Source organism: Thalassophryne amazonica, chromosome 15 (assembly GCF_902500255.1).
Source record: "Thalassophryne amazonica chromosome 15, fThaAma1.1, whole genome shotgun sequence".
Classification (NCBI taxonomy): domain Eukaryota; kingdom Metazoa; phylum Chordata; class Actinopteri; order Batrachoidiformes; family Batrachoididae; genus Thalassophryne; species Thalassophryne amazonica.
In genome coordinates, this window is record NC_047117.1 from 18827438 (window position 1) to 18847879 (window position 20442).

The 20442-nt window shown below is 42.7% G+C and overlaps 1 protein-coding gene and 1 long non-coding RNA gene across 2 annotated transcripts in view; one reads left to right on the forward strand and one right to left on the reverse strand.

Annotated features, from left to right (window-relative positions):
- Positions 1-20442, forward strand: part of LOC117525491 (storkhead-box protein 2-like) — a 58907-nt gene that overhangs the window by 21961 nt on the left and 16504 nt on the right. The window contains 3 exon segments of the mRNA XM_034187348.1: positions 5044-5173; positions 5175-5194; positions 10143-12666. Coding sequence (XP_034043239.1) covers positions 5044-5173; positions 5175-5194; positions 10143-12666 — 2674 coding nt within the window.
- On the reverse strand, positions 778-15039 carry LOC117525492. The gene is made up of 3 exons (XR_004565068.1): positions 15028-15039; positions 11935-11939; positions 778-1073 (listed from the first exon to the last, which is right to left on the reverse strand). It is a non-coding gene; the product is annotated as an uncharacterized LOC117525492 (long non-coding RNA).

Sequence of the window (20442 nt, forward strand, 5' to 3'; positions counted from 1 at the left end):
AGGGAAGCGTATTGTTATCCAGCGAGTGTGTAATGCAATCTCCCACATCACCACTAGATGGCACTCAATCATGCACACTGTAGCTTTAAATGTGAGCAAAAACAGGGCTGCAGAGAGGGACCGTGGGAAAGGGTTAATACGGGAATGAAAAGTGATAGTTTGAAATGGGAGGAGATGTTATAAACAGGAGGAGGAGCCAGTGTTTTTCACTCTAATTTCAAGTTCTTAATGTCTGGACTTTATATATTTTTTGAAAGTCACAGATAGTTTGAGTTTAAAATGTTGTTTTTCAGAGGTCACAACTCAAAAAAAACAAGATTGGGGCCCCTCAAATAGTGTATGGACCAGAAGGCAGGCTGGGGGGCAAAACTGGGAGCTCCACTATTCTTCGGACATCACGTGACGCATGGATATGCGCGCTTTCGTGTGCGCTCGTGTTGATATCTCTCTGTCTCGCAGTCGCCCAGACGCAGACGCACGCATGCTCACGCAGAATCGCGCGCAGCGGGCGGACGTGCGCGCGCACTCTCTCTCCCCCTCTCTCTCTCACACACGCGCGCGCCCGCACACATGCTCACACACACACACACACACACACACACACACCCTTCCTGGTGGTGCTGGGAGCAGCTGCAGCGTTAGCGCTGAACGAGCTTCGCGCTGAGTGGAGTTTGCGCCTCTTAATGAATGGACGATCCGCTCAGGAGCCGCACGCGTCCGATCGGATATTTGCTCGTTGAATCTCTGGGTTTATTTTCCACGCTCTCGTGTGTTTTTTTTTCTCCCCTTTCTGCGTGTGTGTGTGTGTGTGTGTGTTTTTAATGCTCCCCACCCTGCTGTCCTGATGTGCTGTTGTCGAAAGGACGACGGGGTCTCGTACTTGATCGGGTAAAGATGGAGGTGAACGCGGCGTCCCCGGCGCTTGGCGCACTGCTGAGGTTTCACTGGCCGTTGGGGTGAAGGGAGCGTTGCTCTCTTTTTTGATTTTGAAGTGGCCTCTTTTGTTTTCGGGGGGCTCGGCCGAGCACTCCCGTGGTGAAGGTATTGTCGAACACTGGGCCTCTCCGTGCGCTCTTTTTTTTTTTTGGTACCAACCCATCCCTCACGTTCCTCGCACCCCCCGTTACCTTTTGGTCAAAGGAGCGAGCAGAACCCCAAATCTGTCTTTCCCGTCCCCCTTTGCTTCCAATGCCCCATTTCCCTCCTCTCTACCCCTGCCCCTCCGCCTCCTCCCCGCTCCCTCCTCCCACATCAGAGCGGCTACGTAATGCGCCTCCGTACGCATGCAAATGGGGATGCTACAAATGGTGGCTGGGTCCAATGCCGATGAGAGGGTGATGCCGTGCGCAGTCACCTGCACCTCCGCCGCAGATCAGCCTGGCAGAGCCCAGCTGCCGGATGACAACCGCCCACCGCGCCAACACGCCCGTTTGTAGCTTCGTCGTGGATGTGAATGAGACGTGCGTAAAGGTGCACACTGGTTTCCTGCCATGTCTGGTGTGTGATCGCTCGAGCGGGACGTTCTCACTGATGCGGGGGAGGCACTGAGCCTGAGGTGGGTCGACCTCCCCCCCTCAGTCCACCCCCCTCCCTCCCTCCCTCCCCCTCCTCATCCCAGAAGCCCCGGGGTGAAGTCCGCCGGGGTAAAAAAAAAAAAAAGAAAGAAAAAGAAAAAGGGGGTCGCTATGAAGAAGAACCGCAGCAGCAACCTGCGGCGGGCCTGGCCCAGCAACGATCCGAGCGAACACCCGCTGGAGCACAATCTCTCCCGGAGTGAGAAAGACATCCGTGTGCAGAAGCAGCATCTTCCTCCCCCTCCTCCTCCTCATTTCTCCCGTCTCCGCCGAGTTACCGCAAGCCAGGTGAGTCTCCATCTTCTCCGCACGCAGCTGATCTGTGTGTGTGTGTGTGTGTGTGTGTGTGTGTGTGTGTGTGTGTGTGTGTGTGTGTGTGTGTGTGTGTGTGTGTGTGTGGTGTGTGTGTGTGTGTGTGTGTGTGTGTGTGGGTAAAGAGGGCGATAGAATTGTTTAAAGCTTTGGCCCTTAAAGCATAAACATGTGAGTAAAGAAGTTGGCGGGGTAAACTGATCAGTCAGTCACTGGTCATGTGACTTGTTCGATTTGGACCTGCCTGCAGACATTAGGAGAGAAATGTCCTGCGGATACTAAAGTGGGTCGATGGAGGCGGAAAAAAAGTGATACCGTGAAGCTCCTGTCATTTTATTTTAAAAGCGACACTCCTCCTTATGCTCGTGTGCAAAACAGCGCCCCCTAGTCTGTGCGTGCAGCCTTGTTGCATTTTCTCTCCCCAAACAACTAAATTATTGCTCTGCAGATTAAGAACTTGCACTTTACAGCTACTGTGTTGGACTTAAATATATAGAGTCCCCTTTCTGTCAGGTTTATTATAGTGTAATGTTAATGCTAACATGCTGAAGCCTATTATTGTTCACATTGGCTGCAAAGTTGCACTCAGAGTCTGCTTTGCATCATGGACATTATTTGCCCGTAAAGGGAATTTTCTATTATAAACTTGGCATGTTTGATGGACATTTTTGAAAACGAGTGGGATTAGAGCACTGAGACAGTAGCATTAGCTTGTAGCATTAGCACATCCCTGCAAATCTTATTGTTTGGCTGCCTCCTGAAAAAGAATAAATTCACACACATTTGACTATAATCCAGTCTGAAAAAAAAGAGAAAACCTAACCAAATTGGTTCAGTGATTCACACTCATTTGGATTAAGTTTGTTTAAATTAAAAAGTTAGCGTGAATATGACTTGTTGGGCAGTGGCTACATGTATGTAGCCGTATTAATAACAAATTCTGTTTGTAGGTAGAGTTTCTGGTTGTAATTATGATGGAACACACCTTTATATTTGTTTTCTATCTAAATAACCATTTGAAGTGATGATCTTAAACACTTTCTGTGGTTCCAGAATACTTTGTATTGTATTATTCTCTAGCTTTACGACAGCCAGTTAATCATTGAAGTTGTGGATATACATAAATGTTTATAATATGATTGGGATTCAAGCTCAGGCCGCTGGCTGAAAAGTCTGAGAAAAGTCATTTACGCCACAATTGGTAATTGGTTTTAGAGTGAAGTTGTCATACATGCCAGTGAAGAAACCTTAAACTTAATCCCAAACCTAAATTTAACCCTAAACCTCAAGCCCTAGCTCTAAGAATAACTCCTCACACGGTTACGCTAGGTATAGAATTTGTAATTTGGTATTAATACTAATACAGCTACATACAAATAGCCACTTTCTGCTTGTTAATTGGATCAATCGAATGCATTTATCAACTGAAGATATTTTTAGGTTGGCACAACAGATCAGATTTTTCTGTGGTGCAAACACACAGAACAAACAACAGTCATCCATATCTTCTCCGCTAACTGCTATGACATGGCAGCAAAAAGTAGTTTTCTGTGATGGGAGGATCAGCAAATGGCAAATTGTATTTGATTGGATTAAATATGGTATACGCCCTTTTAGTTTGGCCCACTTCACCTATTTCAGAAAGAACCCAAAGAGATTTTTGAACGCAAATATTGAAAACTCAATATAAACAATGATACATTTCAAACATTGACACTAGCCGATATTTAGAAAATAGTTGTGGACTTTCAACTTATCTTTTATTCCTTGTCCAGTGTGTCAAATTATATATATAAAAAAATAGACATATAATGTAACAGGGGAAATTAGAAAAGCTGGTTGAGCCGTTACACACGTGTCTAATTTATAAAGTCATAAAAAATTGCATCTCATTTGGATTAAACAGGCAAAATATTCTCATGATGCATGTTATTTATTTATTTATTTTTTTGCTCAGATAATCTGCTGTCTTGTTAATGGTGACGTCACCACAGCATCCCAGTGGAGGAATATGTGAGATATGTACACATTTGGCAAAAAAGTGTATGAATTTCTGTGTTACTCTTTTATATGCTTTACTGTGATTTATTTAAACATTTAGGCGGTCTCTCCTCATGTACAAATACTGTATATTTACACAGAAAATCAATTTACTTTGCAAATTTGTTCCTTTTTACTATATTTTTTGCATAATTTTGTTGTTTTCTTTATTATAGGATGCGACACCTACACTCCAACCTGATACACATGCTCATGGAGGGTTACTCTGTGCATGTGTCAAAAAACACTCCTATAATATGTGACAGGCTTGTTTGACTCAGCTTCTACTTCAGGCATACTAAGAACTGACTGACATCATGCAAAGCCACGTACAGCTTAAGCGGCCGTCATACAAAACAGAGATGACATCGTGCTGCCTAACTGACCACTTGATTCATAGCCTAGACTGGTTAGGATGTAGAAAGATGCACGCACCCTTCAGTGAAAGTTAAAAACAAAATACCATATGGAAACTGAATGTAGTCTCCAATCTGCCAACTTCTGCATTTCACATTTGGAGCTCTGAAAGTAGATTGGAAGTCAAATATGGAGGTTTTGTCGTTGTTGTGTTGACATCATATTGTACAGTTCTCTATTGATCTCCACATTTAGGTCAGAGGACGGGGTCAGTGCCGGCACACACACTGCAGTGGTGGATTCACTGCACTTTTGCAACGTTTCAGCCGGGCAGATGTTTGCTCTCAGAGGAGCTTGAAACCAGGCCGAGCGGGTTGACGGATGATCTCACTGCACACTGTGCCACGCTGCTGACAGCAAAGCCTGCTTAATTCAACAAAGGCAACAGCGTATCTGCTGCTCAAGTCGCTTAGATATTAAATCTAATGGTTTCTGACCCACTAAGATTCACTCGGGGACTGCTTCTGTTCGTAAGACCGTGCAAATCGAACGGCGAGCTCGCAAAGATTGAAGTGATCTCATACTACGTTTGCTGCAGCAGCTGCCTCGCTTTGCTAACCTACGAGAGGCTGAGGAAGCACAGAAAGGAGGGGTGGGCTGTTCCAGGCTGCGTGCTGTTGGACCATTACATCATAGCCTGACACGTTGCGCATGGTGTTCATTCATAATCTAACGGTCATGTTTGTGCTTTGTCCTGCAGGTGATGTGTCTCCGATCAGTATGTCGCCTATCAGCCAGTCACAGTTCATCCCGCTGGGGGAGATTTTGTGCCTGGCTATCTCTGCTATGAACTCGGCCCACAAGCCTGTGAACCAGGAGGCTCTGGGGAGCCCTCACTGCCAGCTTCCCAGGTATGCTAGTCTCACCTTCTGCAAAAGAGGACACAGGACGACACAAAGGAACTGAGCTCGAGTACAGTTTGTAGCATGCAATATGTGGCTGTCGTTTGGATCGTCAAAAGCTTGAAATAGTAAATACGGAGACCATCAATCCTTGTCTGACAGTCACAGCTGTATGCAAAAGTTGGGGATTCATGGGAGAATTGAAGCATATTATTTTATTATCCCGGCTGATCAAAGTACAAAACAATTTAGGCATCTTTAGAATTTTTATTAGTTGTTCTTTAATCTCAGATTGAATCAGCATGCTCTAAAATAAATAATATGACTGTACCGTTCTTTTTTCTTAGTGACTAACTTAACTGAACTCCAAGGGATGGTTATTTGTGTCCAACTCCTGAGTTTTCCAAAGCGATCTAACTGTAAAATCAGTATAGTTTTCTGATATGAAAGGATGACTGTGAAACTTTTTGTACTTGCATTAAACTTAGGTAATGTCATAAAGATTTATTTTACTCAATTTAACGGCATAATTTAAAAATATTTTTATGGCAATAGGCTAAATTTTCTGATTTTGATTTTTTTCAAACGGGGTGTCAGTCCGTGTGGGCGTTTGTCCCTGTCCACACAGCACACCGGACCCTTTATGCTCTCCTTGAGCTGACACTATGTTGTTTTTCATGTTGAGCCTGGCCGCGTCCCATGGTTGTAAACTCAGCCACCCAGCGCTCGCCTGCGAGCTACGCCCCCCCGAGGCCTGTGGCCAGAACGAGGCTTTGGTTTCCCCAATCTGAGTGAGGTGACTCTGTCCTTTTTTTGTGCCCGTTATAAAGAGCCTATTGGATTGTCCTTTTTCCGTCTCCTCACCCGGGATCAGTTTGCCAAGGGTGTCCCTACTGGGAGCTAATGCTCCAGACAACACGGCCCCCAGGATCACTAGAGCAGACAAACCCCTCCACCACAACAAGGTGGTGATCCAGGGATGATAGGGAAGTGTGGGATGAGCTGCTTGCTCTAGTGCCACTCTGACCCGGACCTGGATAAGAGGCAGAAAATCACAATGAATGATTTCTTAAAAAATTATTATTTGATTCAAAGTAACTTAATTTATATAGTCAGTAATTTACAGAAGGGGTGAAAAGATCAAATTATCCACAACACCAAAAAATAAAAGAGAGAAAAAATGGCCAACTGTTTTGTTGAGAAATCTGCGGTGCGCATTTCTGCTGTCAGGTACCTAAATATTTGGAAAATGGCACAACTTTTGATCTCAAATGAGAAAATGGTACATAGTTTATTGTAAAATTTATGGATGCAAGATTATATTGAGAAAACATTGGTATTGGTTGATTAAATACTTAAGAGTTAATTATCAGTATCGGGAGATATGAAAATTTGCTCCAATAACACTGTCCATTAATGTGACACATACAGGGTGCAACATCACCAGATTGTTATCATTTCCAAAACTTGTGATCAGCAAATTGCTTTGTGATTTTCAGAAGAATCACAAATGCATTATGGGAAAGGCAGTTTTAGTGCAGTTAACACCCAGAAATTTTTATTATAATTTGTTTGTTTTGTTTTAAAGACCATATCTGAAGTCCTTTGCAGGCAGGGGTGGTGGACAAGTGGTTAATGCGCTTGGTTTCAGTGCAGAAGGGGTTCAAACCCCACCCCTGCCACATTCCTCCATGTAATGTGGAGTTGCGTCAGGAAGGGCATCCGGCGTAAAACCTGTGTCAATTCAACATGCAGCTCCACCTTGGATTTGCTGTGGTGACCCCGTGTGCAAACAAGGGAGCAGCCAAAGGGACTTACTATCTGAAGTCCTGTGCAAGAGGAGTGAGTGCAGGAAAAACTTACATCTGCCGTTTTTAAGAAAAAAAAATTGAAACGGACAGTGACACGGTTTTTCTGATTTTGCCTCTGTGCACTAACACAATGGGGTTGAAGTGAAACAGTCAAGATGTGATTAAAGTCTGGAGTTTCAGCTTAAATCAAGGGGTTGAACAAAAACACCACATTAACACTCTGGGAATCATACCCATTTAGATACATAGCTCTTTTCTTCAAAAGAAGATATGAAATTTCACTCACTGTTTGCCAGAAGACACATGGCATGCTTGATCCTATAGTTGATCTGTTTACTTATAGATCCTTCTTTGCGCTATGATTACTGGTGCAACAAACAAACATGCAGTAGTAGTACAGTTTCTCCAGTCACAGCCACAGAAGCCTAAAACTCCTTCAGAGTTGTCATGGTTGTCTTGCCTTGGTGGCTTCCTTCACTAGTCTCCTTGCATGATCAGTTTTTGCGAGCTGCCTACTCCAGACAGCTTTACCATACAGTTACCAACAGTTAATCATGTGTCCATCTTCTGACTTATCTAAAAAAAAAAACTGGTGCAAAAATTCTGATTTGTATGAGCAGTAATCCCTACTCCTAGTTTGTGTATTTATTTAGGGCCTCTGAAAATGGAGGAACTCTGTATGAAAATGCCTGTAATTCATCAATGGTCCATGTAATCATTTTGGTTAATCTCTTTAAATTGAGGCTGAAAGTCTACACTTCAATCCCACCTTGATTGCTTCATTTCAACTCCATTGTGGTGATGGTGTATTGTGGGAAAATTACAAAAAAAATTGTGTTATTGTCTAAATATTTGAGGACCTAACATGAGTGTACATGATGGTTTGCTGCTGTTCTCTGTTTAATGCCAGTATAAAAGGAATCTCTTTGTGTTTTGCACTGCTGGTCAGACAAAACAGACTGCACATGTTCAGTGGCATCCCCTTTGTCTACAGGCATTTTTTGTTCAGTTTTGACATTTTGCAAGTAGTCAGGTCACTTGTATAATTTCTTCAGTTGTTTTTTGTTTTTTAGATTTGGTAAAGTATGTTTTTAGGAAGCTTATGAAATGAGAAAAGGTTGTTATGTTTCCTAGATTGGTGACCTTTGGAAAGTAACTTTTCACTTTCTTGACTTCTGATTATTTGTGGGTCAACTTCGTGTTACGCAGTTAAAAAAAAAAATAACAGCACCACTCTTGGTTTAAAGGTTCCTAACATTTATTAGAAATTCCAAGAAGGATTGAATATGTTTTTTGTTTTTTTAATAATAGACAGTTACAAATATCTGGATGTGATTATGAAGGAAAAGACACCCACATGGATCAGGTTCCTTTGTCCCATAAGTCTTTGACGTCAGCTACGTCCAATAAAAATCCAAAATGGCAGCACACACTCAGTAATTTGTAATTAGTATCTCTGTATTGCGTCTGTCTTTCTGCTGTACAGTGTCAGCTTGGAAAAGACGTGTGATTCATATGTTGCATTAATTTTGTGTAAAGACGAAGAGGGCGATGATGTAATGTCAAGCAACACCAAGGCCAGCCTAGACAAAGGTTATTAATGGTATTTAAAACAGATCACATTGAATGGTAGGATGTGGAACTATGTTAGTTAAGCTGCGGTGGCTGACGGGTGTGGTACAGCTTATTTAAATATCTCCAGGAGTTGTCTGGGAACTGAGGTATTTGTTTAGTAAACTTTGTTCTCTCATAGAAATTGGAGGGTGCAAAAAAACATTTTCATTATTTTTCAGAGCATTCAAATGGTACACATATTAGTATTATTCTTAAAAATATTTAAAAGATAAGGAAACATTCAAACAAGTGATCTCTTTTAAATGGATGCACCTGTGGTTAATCCAAGAATAAAAACAAGCTTTTTCAAACCAACACAAGTTCGTCATGAATTCTCGTGAGATCTCAACATTTTCCAATGAGAAGAGTTACACAAAATGTTGCATGTACGTATACCTCCTTGCAAGTAATTATTTATTTTATTATTAAGATGACTTTTTAAATGTTTGTTTACTTTGTACGGTATAAAACATGAGAGAAAAAAAGACATGTTTGTCAGAGTACAGGGTGACAGTGTCGCAGACCGAACGGTCCCCCTAAAAATCGGTTCCCCCGATGACGCGGTTCACGGATTAACACCTCGTTTCTGCTTCAGATTGCACTCCAGTCATCATCTATCTCAGCGACAGATATCTAAAGCTTTTATACAACAATCATTTCCACATAAATTTAGCATTATTTCATCACAAAAGGCGGCGGAAGCGATCAGAGCGCCGCGGCTAAACGAGCTGCTAACCAATGCGTTCACTGCGCATTGGTCATTTCAAAGCATTGCGGAATTTCATTGAGTTTCTGCTTAAAACTGCCTTGTTTCTGCTTAAAACTCACTTTAGAATGATTTAAGAGGTTTTACCTTTATCATCTGATGGCTTATAATCAATCCATTTGATTGCTTTGGGTGAAGAGACTCCTCTCAGACGTGCTGCTGTGGTCCTAAATGGCAGATGCAAAAGGTGGAATGATTTTTTTTAGGGGCAGGACCGTTTGGTCTGCGACAACGGCTTCAAAATGTCTTTTTTTTTTTAAACAACCTGTTCAAAACATAACTAAATCGTCACATCAAGTGGTATGAGTTTAATTACTTAACAGAAACCTTTAAAGTCCCACAAGTCACTGCATTTATTTTGTCATGTCATTCCCATGACCACACATAGGTACTTTGATCACCCTTTCATAAAAATTGATTCTCTTTGTTACCATATTTGGTTAATTGAGGACGTTTCTGAATGCAAATTACCGTGAATGTGGGCAAGCATGTTCTTAAGAATGTGTGCCATTTATCAATAAGTGATACTGAAGCGTGAACAATCTGCATGTGCCTGTTTGATAAGTACAGATTTTTTTGTACTTACACACATACTATACATATATTTTGGTCATATGTCAGCATTTATGGACAGTTTGATAAATGAGGGCCCAAGAGGTCTGCACTTTGTTTGGTTTTATCAGTTTAAAGTAAATAAAACTTAATATTAATAATGACTTATTTTGAACAGAGTTGTATTAAACTGTGCTTTGATTATTTTCCACAGGTGTGCCTACGCCCAGCTCAGAGGTTCTGAGACATACCCTGAACATGTTGGTGCGGGAGAGGAAGATCTACCCAACTCCAGAGGGCTACTTCATTGTCACTCCGCAGACCTACTTTATCACTCCTTCCCTCATCAGAAGCAACAACAAGTGGTACCATCTGGATGATCGGCTCCCAGATCGCCAACAACAACAACAACAGCAGCAGCAGCAACTTCAGCAATGCACTTCCCCTCAGTCGGGCAACGTCACACCATCCACACCTGGCTGCTTGAGAGAGCGGCCTGCGCGCAAGAACCACAGTGACTCATATAATTCCTTCCGAGAAGACCCGTCCAAAGTTCACACCTCTGTGCTCCAAAGTAAGTCACAGAAGGAGCACAGGGGAGACTCCCATCAAAGTAAACAACAACCCAAGGAACATAAGAGTGGAGAAACTCCACCGAACACGTCAGCCAAGGAGCACAGAGGAGAACCACCCTCATACCCCCATCCCCCACTTCCTACTCCCCCACCTGTCCAGACTCCACCTCAAGAGCCAGCCGATAAGAGCAAAAGCATCACTTCTTTCCCTTATAAAACTGACACTCTTACCAAAAAGAAAGAAGGAAGTGGTGGCAGTGGAACTGGTGAGAAGCAATCTAAAAGGTTTGGACTCAAACTCTTTAGATTAAGTTTCAAGAAGGACAAAATGAGGCAGTTGGCAACTTTCTCAGCCCAGTTCCCCCCAGAGGAATGGCCCCTTCGTGATGAAGATGTGCCGTCCACCCCCATTCCTCGTGAAGTGGAGATGGAGATTATCCGCAGAATAAACCCAGACCTAACCGTGGAGAATGTGGCACGGCACACTGCTGTAATGAAGCGGTTGGAGGAAGAACGTAGTCAGAAGAACAAAGCAGGGTCTTCAGCCCAGCACAGTGCACGCAGTAGGAGGGGCAGGGGCCACAGGAGGGCACCACACGGTAAGTCCCGCTCACACAGCAAACCCAGGACCTCCAGGGGAGATCCATCTGAGGGTTCCAACTGGGACCTTGTGTTCATGGAAAGGGATTACCGCTTCTTTAGTCACTCGTTAGTTCGGTCGCCTCGAGAGGCCATGTATACTTTGGAACGCAGGAGAAGTGGCGGTGCAACATACCTGGTCCACAGCAACCCCAATATTACTGAATCGTACTGCCCTGTTACACCTGAGTGGGATGTGTCTGGGGAGCTAGCCAAGAGGAGGACAGAGATGCCCTTCCCTGAGCCTTCACGTGGGACTTGCCAGTCCAGAGTGCAGAGAAGTCACAGTCACAATCAGGATAGGAAGTCCCGTCACGAGAGATCAGATCAAGCTAAAGAACGGTCGCGGTCCATGGACAACTCTCTCAAGGGCCCACCAATTGGTACCCCAGAAGACTTTGAAACCAATGTCGAGGAGCGTAGTCATTACTACACTGATGATGGCACCCTGCGGGCAACGCAAAAGTCCTCCCACTACTCAAGGATTATGTTCTCTGCTGCTAAGTTCCACTCAGATTTTAATGTGCCTGAAATTGGGAAAGAGAGTTTGGACGAGTCCAGGATGCGGAGTACAATGGAGAGGAACAAAAGCAGAGACAGCTTGCCAACTTACAATGAGCTAATGGGACTTTCACCGAAGCCCTCAACAGATGAGTACTTCCAGTGCAATACGTCAAATGAAACAATCCTAACTGCCCCTTCGCCTCAGGCAAAATCAGAATATGACACATTAACCTCATCAGGGGGACTCCGAAAGGGCTCTCCAGCTGACCGACAAACTCCTCACCTCACCTCTCCTCACACGATGGAGTACAAAGAGGATTTGTCGGCAGCAAAGGGACAGAACGGCTCGGTCCGACTAACGCCAAGCCAGACACCAGAGCCTGTGCAAAGTGCCCGTTTGACACCACACCAACACAATGTGGATCCCGGAGGGGGAGGAGGTGGTTTGGTGATCAAGAGAAAAGAGATCTTCAGCAAGGACACTTTGTTCAAACCTCCACACAATGCCTTGTCCACAGGCTATGTGGACAGCAGCTACACCAAGTCTGGCACATTGCGGAAAGCCTCACATGCCAAATCAACAGAGGCCCTAGACAATCCTGAGCCCCAGCAGCCTTCCAATTCAGCCACTTCCTCAGCATCACCTGCAGTTTTACAGGGCTGCTTAGAGCCAACAGTCCCCTCAGCCTCCTTTGACTACTATAATGTATCAGACGATGAGGAAGAGGAAGAGGCAGAGGAGGACTCGCACAAAGAGTTGGCAACAGCAGAGGACAGCAAAGACCATGGGGAAGGGGGCGGTAATGGTGGAAGCAGTGGTGGTGGAGGGGAGGGAACCATGCAGTGGCTATTGGAACGGGAGAAGGACCATGATCTTCAGCGGAAACTGGAGACCAATCTGACCTTACTCAGTCCTAAGGAGACTGAGAACAGCAGCAGCCAGAAGTCAGCCCACTCAGCACGTTTGGACAGCATGGACAGCAGCAGTGTCACTGTGGACAGTGGATTTAACTCCCCTAGGTATGTACAGAAATACACCACATGAAACATACACCTACAGGGCTCGCAAAATTTCAAAATCCCTAGTAGCCCTTCGGGCAGGCACTCTTCAGGTTTTGGTAGCCCGAATGAAATGAACTGGCCCATTTTTTGTTTTTAATGTTTTAAATGCAAGTGATAAACACATTTAACCTAATTAACATTTTTGGAACTTTTATTAACACAGAACAAGAACAAGAAAATGGATTATTCTGGCAAATTAGAAAATGCCAGTTGTTGAGGGAACAGTCTCATCATCTTCAGACATTTCCTCTTGTGCCACAGTCTCCTCTTCTCTGCTCACTGTCTTTCCTGTTTTGTGTACAATATGTCTTGTGCCCTTTGTGCTCAACACCCAGAAATGAATTGCTGTCTCAGGACAAAAGGATTCCACTGATTCCCCATTTATGGAGATGTGCATAAGGTCATTCAGTGTTTCAGCCTGGAGACTTGTGCGGTATACTGTTTTCACACGGTTCGTGCAGGAAAATCCTCTCTCACAAATGGCTGTTGATGGACTTAGTGTCAGCATTAACTTCACTAACAACAACACATGGGACAGGTTTTCAGGATTCTCAGATAAGAGATCTTTGTACAAGGTGTCTAGTTTGCTACCACGGTGTGCTGAAAGCCACATTTTTAGATCCATCCATTCTTCTGGAATTTTGACTTTTTCCTCCTCATTTAGCAAAGTATCAAATGTTTGACAAGACAGTCCAACCTCTTCATCCCCAAAAGTTGACAGCTCTAGTCTTGAGCTGGGAAGAGTAGAAGGGTCAAAAACTTGGAAACAAGACAAGGGTTTTTGAGAAAGATTTTTAAATCGGTTGTCCATGTACTTAACTGTGTTGTCAATAATCTTCAAGAACAGTGTACTAATGGCACTTTTGTCCTTGTCTTCACATCCCCCCCTAACAGGTCGCTGGCTTTTTGTGAGTTTTGTTCCACTGTAAGAAATACTCTCATCATCATTTACTGTGAGTTTGGTGTCCAGGGATCTTTGAAATTCACCTGGCTTGGTTTTAAGGCTGATTAGGTGTGATGTTGTGCTCTCAACTAACTGATTTGTTCGCATAATGCTCAGTTTGTCATGCTGCATTTCAGTGCTGCATTTGGAAAGGATTGTGCTGTAATCTAACATAAAATGCAGAAATCTAACAAATCTCTCACTTTTCATCTCCTGCACAATCCCCTTTGCTTTTGCAGCATCTTCTGGTGTAACACCACTTCCTCCTGACATGTTTTCTAAATGGGTAACTGTTTGAGTGTAGTTTTTTTCCACAGCCTTTAGACATCTCAGCCTGCTTGGCAGCCACCGGGTGCTTTTTAGGCCACTAAAATGTGCCAGTTTTTCATTGAGTATTTCACTTATTTCAGTCAGTTCCCTTCTCTTTTTTGGCGAATAATAATACATCTTAAAGATGCTTTTGAGTGTGTCTTCAAATTTTGCTAGGTACTCGCATCCTTTAATACTGTCCAGCACTGCCAGCTCTAATTTATGTGCCACACAATGTATAGTAATGATGTGAGGTGCCCTTTCTTTGAGCCGCCCAGCTACTCCAGTTTTGTCTCCAATCATTACAGCAGCACCATCAAAATTGGCACAGACCACTTTTTTTTCCCAAGTGTCTGCCCTGATGCCTACATGGTCCACAGCTTCATCAATGGCTTCTAGAACCCCTGCAGCATTTGAGCTTCTGACTGGTTGGCATTTCACCATGTAGGTAGATATGTCACCATTTCCCTTTACATATCTAACATGAACCAGCTCCTGTTCAATAACCCCAGCATCTGTGCTCCCATCCGCGAGCACAGACAAAAACCTGCTGTCTTTGATATCTTTTTGAATCTGGTCTCTAGAGGTTTTTGCTATAGCCCTAATAAAATCTCTGCAGGCATGGTCATTGTGGTAAGTAGAACCTACATCTATGCCATTTGCTTTTTGAAGTTTGCAAAGACTGCCAAATTTTGCCATTAGCAATTCACTTTTTGCAACATAAAATGCTGTTCTAAAAAGTCTAGTCATTATATCCTGCTGTGCTTTGTTCATGTGTTGTATGGTTTTTGCAATTGGTGTCTCTTCTGGGAATAAAGCTGCAGACTGGGCACTAATGCACTTCTTATGTGACAGGGAGTTGTCATGGGTTCTGATGGGGTCTTTCCTTAAATTACTAGTACCAAGTACAAAAGCATTGTTGGAGTCAGAAATTGTAGGGAATTGACGACACACTTGACAGAACATTGTTTTGTTCACCTTATCATATTCCAGCCAAGGGAATTCCTTAGTCCATGAAACCACAAATGTGCGCTTTCTTTTTGCTTCATAGTCTGATTTTTCAGAACTCTTTCTTTTTGGGCTGGCTTGTCGCTCTGTTCCTGTGGAGGCTGGCTGCTCTGACGCTGACTTGGCCTGGTCCTGTGTGGTTGCCTGCTCATCTGTGCTGGACTGTCCCTCTCTCTCTGCCCCCTCTTCATTCTGACCTGTGTTTTTTGGCTGCACAGAACTAAAATATCGACGTAAATCCATCTGTGTTCAAAAAAAGAACAAATGAATTAAATAAATAAATATAATTGTTTCGCACGTGCGTTTCTTTTTTTTTTTTTTTTTTTTTTTACTTTATTAACCTACCATCAAAAGACGTCTATATTGGCGAGTGTTTGCGATGCTTCAATTCTGAATAGTAGCGTGGTGACTGCAGACTAAACCAGCAACTGTTTTGCTTCCTATTCTTCTCACTTCATCGTACTCGGTGCTTCGTGCACATGCGGCTGGCTCGTGTGTGCGCGTGAGAGAAAGCGGGCGGGAGAGCGAGCGGGTGCCTGGCTGCGCACGTAACACACAGAAGGACGGCGCCATCTCCTATCATCCTCAGCCAGCCAAGATATCGGGTATATTTTTAGGTAGCCCGTCGGGCAGGGGGTGTAAAATTTTAGTAGCCCGAGTGAAAAAGTACATAGCCCCGGGACGTCGGGCTAGTGATTTTGCGAGCACTGACCTAGAACAGCACTTGTTAGAGTGTATAAGGCAGTGGAGAAGGTATTCACCATAATCCAGGTAAAAGTATGAGCTCCATCTTGCTGTCCATATCTATCTCTGAATCTACTTAAATCTATTCCTGGCCACCTTTTCAGTAAATGTCATAAAAAAAAAAAACTGGTCCAAAGGTTTGACTTCATATATTGTTTAAGAATCCAACAAACACACATGGATGGGAGGTCAAAAAATCTAACCAAACCACCAATGACATCCAAAATGAACATTAAAAAAAGGTTCAAATCTGATTAACTGTAAGGTTTTTGTCTTGTTTTTGTAATGATTTTGGATTAATAACTTTGTCAGTGTTTGAGGGCCCTTTAAGTCATAGTGGTAGAAGCCTATCTGATTCTTTAGTTGCAATCTTGAGACTATGTTAGATCTTTGGGACAAAAGTTGATTCCAAGGTGTTAATTTTAGACTTAATTTCTCAAAGATATAAAGTCGGTAAAATCTCAAGTTTCTTATGTTTTTACCGAAGGCCAAAATATGACCATCAGGTATTGTGAAGACTTGTGTCCATCCATCCGTCCATCTGTCTGTTTGTCTGTGCTCAGCATAACTCCAGTCCTATTACTGCCAGGGTCTTCAGATTCACAGGGATCATTCTTGGGACACAGACCTTGGACAGTTTCAAAGATGGCTAACCTTGACATATATTTAGTGGTCAAAAGGTCACATTCTGTTTCCTATTTTTATGCTTGGGGGTATTTTAACATTGTGTTGTATGTGCTGTTTGTGGTACCAAAGGAGTAACTAGACTTGTGGCTTCCAAAATTTTGTTGGGATGACTTGAGATTTTTTTCCTTTTCTGAATTGCAAGAAGGCACTGGGTCTACAGGTCAGTTATCAAATACAGCCAAAGATTTCTCACTTTAGTGAAGTATTATTAGTCAGTCAGAAGCTTTCTGGAATTTCAATGGTGCTTAAAGAAATATTCATCTTGTCATATGTAAGCCATTAACCCACTAAAATTCAAGATTTAGTGAGGAAAAAATGAACAATATATACCTTTTAGCTGGGGCAGCACGGTGGCTTAGTGGTTAGCACTGTTGCCTCACAGCAAGAAGGTCATGGGTTCAATTCCCATGGTCTTTCTGTGTGGAGTTTGCATGTTCTCCCCGTGTTTGCGTGGGTTTCCTCTGGGTGCTCCGGTTTCCTCCCACTTCCAAAGACATGCAGGTTAGGTGGATTGGAATCTTGAAATTGTTTGTAGATGTGTGTGTGGGTGTGTCTGTGTTTGTTTGTCTGTTTGTGGCCCTGGGACAGACTGGCGTCCTGTCCTGGGTGTACCCCGCCTCACGCTCTATGGCTGCTGGGATAGGCTCCAGCCCCCCGTGACCCTTAATTGGACTAAGCGGTAGAAGATGAATGAATGAATGAATACCTTTTAGCTATTATTGTGTTTTTGAATCACTTTGTATGGAAATAAAGCAGACATTCTATTTACCTTAACACATATGTTTGATAAAATAGAATATGTGTAGTTGCTGAAAAATATGTTGGAAAGTTTTAAACCAAGGTGTATGTAAACTGAAATCCAAACCTGTTCATGTTTGTCCAAAATATAAAGCACCTGCTTGTTTTCATTGTGGCACTTCTCCTGCTTTATTTGACAAATTGGCCTGTGTCAATACGTAGCCATGTGTAGCCTTAACTAACCCTGGTCCACTCTTCTTAGCTTCAAGGCCTAAAGCCAGATGTTCGATAGACTTTCCAATCTGTATCATGGTTTAGAGCATGTTATAAAATTGACTTGGATATGCATTTTCTCAAAATACATCTTTACAGTTACACTAGTGGCAGTAGGACTAAAATGCTTTCACTGTGAAGCAGCCAGAAACTGTTAATATGATCAGCAAAACACTTGGGGGGGTGGGGGTCAGGAATCCAAAATCCAGTTTTTCCAGATGTGGTTACAAATTTGAGGTCAGTCACTGATCAGAAAATTGTTGTGTCCATACTGTAATTTTACTCCTGCCCTGAACTGATGAAGTTCATCAGATGCCTTCTTGAGATATTTGAGTTTGCTGCCAAAAATACAATATACATACTGAGGAGATGCAAAAGTCTCATACAGTTCATCTCCACACTAAATTTTGATGATTGAAAAGGGGACTTTCTAAATGCACAAACATAGAATCATGAGATTTTGAGGATGTTTAACCCAAAACCACAACCATGGATAATTTCACTTTTTTTTTTGCAACCCCGGACATACTTAAACATTGTTCACCATTGTTGAATAAACAAAGGATCAGAAGAAATTCAGTTTTCCGGAAATTTGTGTTGCAAAGAATTAATTTGAGTGAAAGAGGCAGATATCTTAATGAACTCAGGCAAGTAACTTTTTCCACAATCCTGAATGAAAACAAGGTGTCTAATGATTAAACGGCGCTCACACATCCTGTTCCCAGTTCCTGGTTGATCAGAGTGACTCTTTCAGTGCTTTGACAGAACCTGTGCCCGATGTGTCGAGACCCAGCCTGCCTTGAGCAGAACACAAGCCAACAAAGGTGTTTGCTTTTAAAACCCCATTCAGACGGGGGTTTACAATCCGGTATGTGTGGGATTGCAAACCCCCGTCTGAACAGGGCCAAACAGGCTCCGTGCAAGAGAACATGTAGCTGCTTTCCTTCCACTCAAACGTTGATTTTGCTGTAAATTGGCATTGAGATTTACTCAGTTATTAGAAACAACTCCCCATGAAAATAAATGTGTATTTCCCGCTGTTATGTAAACTTTACAATTATTCCGCAGTTCATATGTGTGCCAGAGTGTGTGTGTGTGTGTGTGTGTGTGTGTGTGTGTGTGTGTGTGTGTGTGTGTGTGTGTGTGTGTGTGTGCATATGCACGTGCGCGGAGAGGCCCATTTCACCACCCGTAAATGTCCATTTACAGAGTGTAGAGAAGAAAACGTGGCGCAACATGCATGACATCGATGGGAAACAAGCTGATGGGAACTAATTTCTGAGGGACTGGTGCACTGTAAACCTGAACATGTTGGTAGAACTCAAAATCTGATGTATCTGATGTCCCCAAACTTTTTAATTTAATGGACTCAAGAATAAAAAGTTATTAGGTCAGGTTTGTTATGCATGTGCTGTGCATTGCTGTATCCACCATACTGTAGAACCACCTTGCGTCCTGGATGGCACTCACACAGGTCAACAACCACCCATTCCTAACGTCTCAAAATAACACCACAGCCAGGTGAAGCACAGGGATCTCCTTGGCTTTCTCCAACCATTAGGGTTAAACACCCAAATGGTTGGGGCCCTCAACACTGAGTCACCTCTATGCTGGAGCATGCTCAGAGAAATGCACCACATGGCCACAAGGGAGCTAGCGGTGTGGGACTTATGGTTAGGGTTAGGGGAAGTGGTTAGGGTTAGAAATAGTAAAATAAATAAAAAAAAACTGTCACGGAAATGTCACTCATTTTGTGATGGGAGCATGAAAAAAAGCACGAGACTGGGCTGTCCCACCCATGCTGGTAGTCAGGATGAATGAGTCATGTGTTGAACCAGACCACCTAGCCACGATGTTAGCACCATTTGCAAGTTCCTCTCACAGCGCTAACACAGCTGTTCTTGATTGATTGATTTTTATTTGTATAAAATGTAAAGTAATACAGTATAAAAATGTATTAAATAAACATGGGTACATAAATATACTGGGTAACACAAAAAAGCATAAACGCTTGTTTCCATTGTGGCCCAACTGGAAATAAAACACACATCAACATAACAAACAAACAAAGACAAATGTGACAGTAAAAACATCCAAAAAACAAAATACAATTGGTTTAATAATAAATAAATTGACTATTTTCTAGTTGGGACTTCTTGCAAAATAAAAAGTGTTTAACCCTGTTTTTAAATAAGGACTTTGAATCACAGACTCTGATCTGACTAAGTAGACTGTTAAAAAGCTTAGCACCGGTGTACATAAAACTGGAAGCACCAAAAGATTTAACATGGGGAATGACTAGAGACAAGTTGCTGGACCATGTGTTCATACTATGTTGGTCAGCTGTGAAATTAAAAGAAGAGAACAGATAATAAGGAGATTGGTTATTTACGATGTTAAACATGATTAAGTTTTAACTGTTGAACTCTAAGCTCCACTGGCAACATATTGACCTGTCTGAATTCGGTTGGACGTATATGGGTCCGAGGATGAGCGGAGAGGAGGAAACGTATAATTTTCTTCTGTATAATCTGTAATCTCCCCTGGTTGCGCTTGGTCAGGCCATCATATCAAGCATAACTACCAGAATCCAAATGACACTGTATTAAGGCTGACGTAAGAAGTTTTTTTGTATGTTGATCCAAAACTTTGGCCTGCCTGTATAAAAACTTTAATTTTGCATTGGATTTGCTGATCACTTTATCAGCTATCAAATCACCAGATAGGGTCTGGTCTAAGTCCACACCAATGTATTTTACACAGGATTTACTGACAATTTTGTTGCCAGCACATAATACGTCTACATTGTCATTTACCAGGAGTCGTTTTTTGGGATCCAAACAGTATCGATTCTGTTTTACTAAGATGGAGAGACAGTTTGTTGTCAGTCAACCTCTCTCTAACCGACTCGAGTTCAGAAGACAGGGTTTACTGAATAGCTGCCACATTTTTACCAGTTACTAATAAAGCAGAGTCATCATCATACAACAACAATTTGCAACGAACTGCTGAGGGCATATTGTTATATGAGA